The sequence below is a fragment of the Gymnodraco acuticeps genome, unplaced genomic scaffold (genome assembly GCF_902827175.1).
Source record: "Gymnodraco acuticeps unplaced genomic scaffold, fGymAcu1.1, whole genome shotgun sequence".
Lineage (NCBI taxonomy): Eukaryota > Metazoa > Chordata > Actinopteri > Perciformes > Bathydraconidae > Gymnodraco > Gymnodraco acuticeps.
The window spans coordinates 1-7,153 of record NW_022991907.1 but is presented as its reverse complement, the minus strand read 5'-3'; the positions used below and the strand labels follow the sequence as shown (position 1 = coordinate 7,153).

At 46.2% G+C, this 7,153-nt stretch overlaps 1 protein-coding gene across 1 annotated transcript; it reads right to left on the bottom strand.

Moving 5' to 3' along the window:
• Positions 1 to 3,651: 3,651 nt before the first annotated feature.
• LOC117535597 (eukaryotic initiation factor 4A-III) lies at positions 3,652 to 7,147 on the bottom strand. Its single transcript, XM_034200118.1, has 4 exons — positions 6,988 to 7,147; positions 6,795 to 6,902; positions 3,964 to 4,091; positions 3,652 to 3,812 (listed from the first exon to the last, which is right to left on the bottom strand). The coding sequence occupies exons 1-4, from the start codon at positions 7,080 to 7,082 to the stop codon at positions 3,796 to 3,798; spliced, it is 348 nt and encodes a 115-aa protein (XP_034056009.1). The 5' UTR covers positions 7,083 to 7,147; the 3' UTR covers positions 3,652 to 3,795.
• Between the last annotated feature and the right edge of the window lie 6 nt (positions 7,148 to 7,153).

Genomic DNA, 7,153 nt, shown 5'->3' with positions numbered 1-7,153 from the left:
GAATATGAGATCAAGGACATTGCCAGCTTTATGAGTCGGTGGGGACGGAGACAGTGAGAAAGCAAGGGCGGTTAACAGAGATGTTAGTTCGTCTATCTTCCCCGTCTGGAGGTTGAAGTCTCCGAGAAGTACAGCGGGAGGGCCAGTTTCAGGGATGAGTGAGAGGAGATGATCTAATTCCTCCAAGAAGTCCCCCAAGGTGCCTGGTGGACGGTAGAGAACAACAATGGTTCACTGTATAGGATGGGTTACTGTGACGGCATGGAATTCAAAGGTGGAAGGAGTGAAGTTAGGTAGCTTGAAGAGGGAAAAGCTCCATTTGGGAGAGAGCAGGAGACCAGTGCCACCTCCTCTGCCAGTGGGTCTGGGTGTATGGGAGAAGGAATATGCAGTGGAGAGAGCTGCTGGGGTGGATGTGTTGGATGGAGTAATCCAGGTCTCAGTGAGAGCAAGGAAATCCAGAGACTGCAGGGAGGTGTAGCCAGAGATGAAGTCAGCCTTAGGAACAGCTGACTGGCAGTTCCACAGGCCGCCTGAAACTAGATGTTGGATGTCAGTGGAGCACGTGGGATAGACGAGAGCAGGCCGGTTATATCGATTAGGAGATACACGGGGCCAGTGATAATTGCGAGAAGACACATGAACAGGAATGGAGAAAATACATGTATTTAGCAAGAGTGGATAAAAACACCAGCGATACTTAGCTCATTTAAAGTAGGATTTACCTCCTCTTTGCCTCCAACAGGACTCTATTGTCTTTTTCAGTCTTCGTCTGTCGGACGCTGAAGCTCCAGGAAAGTGCTACCTAAAATGGAAGCTTTGTTCTGATTGCTGAGTTGTCACAGCTGTGGGGCCACGCCCCTTTAATTAGTTAACTCTCTGCAGCTGATGGGCCTCAATAGAAAGTGAAGACTTTAGATTGAAATGAAACATGAACACTGGAGGCTTGAATGTGTGATGAGAGAAGAAAAGAAAGTAAAAAGGCTTGGAAAAGCAGCAGAATATTTGAACTGCAAACTTTTGAACTAACTTGATGGCGAATGATCTGTCGCCATGGCAACGGCATTTGATGACACCCCATAATACGCTTAGATATGTTGATAGCTGCATCGTTAGCAAACCTGTGAAGTCTTGGGCTGTTTGGAGTATTTTCACTGAAATTATGAGAAAACCGCGTTTCATGGCGAGCATTGGGTTGCCATGGCAACGGCATTTGAAGAAATCTAAAAACTGTCCCGTAGATGTCTTCACGGCTGGACTGTTAGCACACATGTGAAGTTTGAGCACTTTTTGACAATTTTCATAGGAGTTATAGCAATATCGTGTTTTATTGCAAGGGATGCGTTGCCATGGCAACAGCTTTTGAGGAAAACTCACTAATGGCACATAGAAATGTTGAAGGCTGGACCATTAACTGTCATCTGAAGTCTGGTGGTGTTTTGACCATTTTCATAGGTATCATGACATCATGTTTTATGGCGAGGGATGCGTTTCCATGGAAACAGCCTATGGTGAGATCTCAGATTTGGCGTAGAGCTGTTGAGGCATGGACCGGTGATATACAAGCGAAGTTTGGGGGCGATCGGACCGTGTCCATTGGAGTTACAGCGACATCGTGTTTCATGGCGAGGGATGCGTTTCCATGGAAACGGCATATGATGACACCCCATCATTGACGTAGAGCTGTTGAGGGCTGGACCATTAACCTTTATCTGAGGTCTGCTGCTCTGAGCATGTCAGGTGGAGTTATGACATCGTGTTCCATGCATGGTTCCATGACACAGGTGTTTATATTTGAGCTAACGGGGTGTGCAGAGATCAAAGGTTTCCATGGTGATGTGCAGTAATCGGTGAGAGGAGAGCATTTTCATTGTTCTGAATGAGAGATAAACCTCTTACATGTGAACGTTTTCTTGAAGAACCGTAACAGATATCTGTGAAATTTCAAAACGTGAAGCATGTCAAGGAACTTGAGCATCTGAAGTGTAATTGTTGTGTACTTTGGGGTTAATAATGTGGCCTTTTTGGCAGATTAACTAAAAGTGTGCGGCTGCTGTGGTGGGGATCGATGAGGCTGAACATACAATGGAGTTTAATGGAGACATGTTGAACGTTTTTGTCACTTCATGCCCTCAAGAGGCATTTTGTTTAATCATTTTGCTTAATTTTTTTTTATCTTTCAAGCTACGAGATGTTTTCCTACGTTTGTCATGAAGAATTATGTCTCAGGAATGTAGGGTTTGGGAATTATGGCAGGTTTAAAAAAATGAAATCTGTCCTCCACTCTAGCTGTGACATCACGCACTCTAAATCTGAAGAAGGCCTCTGTACCAAGGTCTGAACAATGTTTAATATCTCTAAAAGTATGAATCAGATTTAAAAGTTGTGTTACACGAATAATGTCAGAAAGATGTGTAACATGTTAAAGTTGGAATGAGGTTTCTGAGTGAAAGTATGAACGAACAGTTAGCAGTTGAAGTTGCATGAAGATTTGTTGAAGTCTGAAGAGTTTCTCCATTGACTTCCATGTTAAACATGTGATGTATTATGGGATGTATCTCTGGAATTATGAAAGTTATGAATGAGAAAAGTAATATCCATTGATTCCCGACCGAGCTGAACGTTTTGATGTTTGAACGGAGTTTCTGCGATGTTCAATGCGGGAGGAGAAGAGGGCCAAAATAACCCGGCGGAATAATAAAGAATTTTAAGTAGTGGGAATGCTGTGTCACATGAAACCCTAAGTGATAAAGTTATGAGTTTAACCCTTAATACAGTTACACCTATTCAATAAAGCCCTTAGTATTCTACAAATGTTTAAATCAAAGTTAACCCTAGCAGTCAGTTAGTTCACTTTTAAGGTTAATGTCAAAATAATTGTCCCAAATTTCTGCCTGAAAATACTGTCGCAGTTTTGAGATTAAAATCACAATTTCAGTCAGATCAACGATGGACGCCTGAGAGCAGGAGGACCCATCGGCATCATCCTGGACCAGCAGAGACAGGACTAAAGATGTGCCTGACTGACTCAGACGGTGTTCCTGACGGAGCGGAGACGCTGTGGGACTGAGAGGAAATGATTACCTGATCTGCTTTATTAAGAAGGCCGTAAAGAATGAACCCATAAACAGGGAGCATCTCTCAGAGCGCTGGCTACTGAGAGATGCTAAACACACCGCATGCAGTACGACTCTGAGGCCTGAGCCCTTTGTTCACATGTGAGGCTCGCCTGCTCATTAAAACATGAACCCTGCGTGGTCTGCCCCAACCACAGCCTTCATGCAAAGCTTCATTGGTGCATATAAAAGACTCTCACTCCTAACATCTAAATCCAGCCTGGAGAAATGTTCATCAAATACACCCATTGTTTGTTTTATACACTTCTTGAAATCTAAAACACATCGTTTTTCTCGAGCAGATTACAAGTCGCCTGAAAATGTTACAAACAAGTGGCACCGTGTGACGAAGGTGTGGCGCTGGGCTACATCCTGCGAGAGTACGGAACACTGAAATAAATTCACTCGCACCCCCCCCGTTACTTTGGGGGTCGTGGGCTGATTAGGGAACCCCTGCTGTAGAACACCACAGAAGAAGAACCTCTTCAAACCACCACAGAAGAAGAACCTCTTTAATAAACCAGGTGACGACAGCTGACGTGGAATCAAAACTTTATTTACAAAACAAGTTGCTTCACCTCGACGGTCAAATAAAGACGATCTCTAAAACTAGTTAAAAAACAAAACAGGCGGGAAATAACAGGAAGTCAGGGGGCGAGGCTTCGGTGTCATCGTCCAATTAGATCAGGTCGGCCACTGCAGGGGGAAACACGTCATTAATCACTCAATTTCCCCTTAAAGATTTACCTTAACTAAGGAACTATCACAGAGAGGAGATACTACAGCATGGCTCTGATTGGCCGAGGCGGGACATGTGACCTAAGCCTGGCTCTGTGATTGGTCGTACCGTTCATGGGCATCTCGTCGATCTGCGTGCTGTAATACTGCTCGATGTCTCGAAGGATCCGGATGTCGTCGTTCTTCACGAAGTTGATGGCGACACCTTTTCGCCCGTAACGACCTGAACGACCGATCCTGGAGGAGGTCAGAGGTTGCGTTAGACGGGCCAATCACACATCAAATATATTTTCTACTTTCTTGTTTATTTCAAGTCTTTTCATTTGTATTGTAAAATACCATGTGTTCCCAATTTGGGATCAATAAAGTACTTCTGTGGATCTACTTGGTGTGGAGGGATATGTGACCTGTGGATCTACTTGGTGTGGAGGGATATGTGACCTGTGGATCTACTTGGTGTGGAGGGATATGTGAGCTGTGGATCTACTTGGTGTGGAGGGATATGTGACCTGTGGATCTACTTGGTGTGGAGGGATATGTGACCTGTGGATCTACTTGGTGTGGAGGGATATGTGAGCTGTGGATCTACTTGGTGTGGAGGGATATGTGAGCTGTGGATCTACTTGGTGTGGAGGGATATATGACCTGTGGATCTACTTGGTGTGGAGGGATATGTGACCTGTGGATCTACTTGGTGTGGAGGGATATGTGACCTGTGGATCTACTTGGTGTGGAGGGATATGTGACCTGTGGATCTACTTGGTGTGGAGGGATATGTGACCTGTGGATCTACTTGGTGTGGAGGGATATGTGAGCTGTGGATCTACTTGGTGTGGAGGGATATGTGACCTGTGGATCTACTTGGTGTGGAGGGATATGTGACCTGTGGATCTACTTGGTGTGGAGGGATATGTGAGCTGTGGATCTACTTGGTGTGGAGGGATATGTGAGCTGTGGATCTACTTGGTGTGGAGGGATATATGACCTGTGGATCTACTTGGTGTGGAGGGATATGTGACCTGTGGATCTACTTGGTGTGGAGGGATATGTGACCTGTGGATCTACTTGGTGTGGAGGGATATGTGACCTGTGGATCTACTTGGTGTGGAGGGATATGTGACCTGTGGATCTACTTGGTGTGGAGGGATATGTGAGCTGTGGATCTACTTGGTGTGGAGGGATATGTAACCTGTGGATCTACTTGGTGTGGAGGGATATGTGACTTGTGGATCTACTTGGTGTGGAGGGATATGACTGGATCTACTTGTGGATCTACTTGGTGGTGGAGGGATATGTGACCTTGTGGATCTACTTGGTGTGGAGGGATATATGACCTGTGGAGTCTACTTGGGTGTGGAGGGATATGTGACCTGTGGATTTACTTGGTGTGGAGGGATATGTGACCTGTGGATCTACTTGGTGTGGAGGGATATATGACCTGTGGATCTACTTGGTGTGGAGGGATATGTGACCTGTGGATCTACTTGGTGTGGAGGGATATGTGACCTGTGGATCTACTTGGTGTGGAGGGATATGTGACTTGTGGATCTACTTGGTGTGGAGGGATATATGACCTGTGGATCTACTTGGTGTGGAGGGATATATGACCTGTGGATCTACTTGGTGTGGAGGGATATATGACCTGTGGATCTACTTGGTGTGGAGGGATATGTGACCTGTGGATCTACTTGGTGTGGAGGGATATGTGACTTGTGGATCTACTTGGTGTGGAGGGATATGTGACCTGTGGATCTACTTGGTGTGGAGGGATATGTGACCTGTGGATCTACTTGGTGTGGAGGGATATGTGACTTGTGGATCTACTTGGTGTGGAGGGATATATGTGACCTGTGGATCTACTTGGTGTGGAGGGATATGTGAGCTGTGGATCTACTTGGTGTGGAGGGATATATGACCTGTGGATCTACTTGGTGTGGAGGGATATGTGACCTGTGGATCTACTTGGTGTGGAGGGATATGTGACCTGTGGATCTACTTGGTGTGGAGGGATATGTGAGCTGTGGATCTACTTGGTGTGGAGGGATATGTGAGCTGTGGATCTACTTGGTGTGGAGGGATATGTAACCTGTGGATCTATTTGGTGTGGAGGGATATGTAACCTGTGGATCTACTTGGTGTGGCGGGATATGTGACTTGTGGATCTACTTGGTGTGGAGGGATATGTGACCTGTGGATCTACTTGGTGTGGAGGGATATGTAACCTGTGGATCTACTTGGTGTGGAGGGATATATGACCTGTGGATCTACTTGGTGTGGAGGGATATGTGACCTGTGGATCTACTTGGTGTGGAGGGATATGTGACCTGTGGATCTACTTGGTGTGGAGGGATATGTGAGCTGTGGATCTACTTGGTGTGGAGGGATATGTAACCTGTGGATCTATTTGGTGTGGAGGGATATGTAACCTGTGGATCTACTTGGTGTGGCGGGATATGTGACTTGTGGATCTACTTGGTGTGGAGGGATATGTGAGCTGTGGATCTACTTGGTGTGGAGGGATATGTAACCTGTGGATCTACTTGGTGTGGAGGGATATGTGACTTGTGGATCTACTTGGTGTGGAGGGATATATGACCTGTGGATCTACTTGGTGTGGAGGGATATGTGAGCTGTGGATCTACTTGGTGTGGAGGGATATGTGAGCTGTGGATCTACTTGGTGTGAAGGGATATATGTTACCTGTGGATCTACTTGGTGTGGAGGGATATGTGAGCTGTGGATCTACTTGGTGTGGAGGGATATGTGAGCTGTGGATCTACTTGGTGTGAAGGGATATATGTTACCTGTGGATCTATTTGGTGTGGAGGGATATGTGAGCTGTGGATCTACTTGGTGTGGAGGGATATATGACCTGTGGATCTACTTGGTGTGGAGGGATATATGACCTGTGGATCTATTTGGTGTGGAGGGATATGTTACCTGTGGATGTAGAGCTCTCTGTTGTTGGGCAGGTCGTAGTTGATGATGAGAGAAACCTGAGGAACGTCCAGACCTCGAGCCCAGACATCTGTGGAGATCAGGACCCGACTGGGAGAGGGGGGGGGGAGAGAGTTAGTGTGTGTTAATGTGAGTGTGTGAGTGTGTGTATGTGTGTGTGTGTGTGTGTGTGTACCTGGCTCCTGATCTGAACTCCTTCATGATGGACTCTCTCTCTTTCTGAGGCATGTCTCCATGCATCGAGGAAACGGTGAAGTTCGCCTCCCTCATCTTCTCCGTCAGCCAATCAACCTGCAAACACACAGGACTCAGACTCCCAGAAGGCCTTGCAGTACACACAG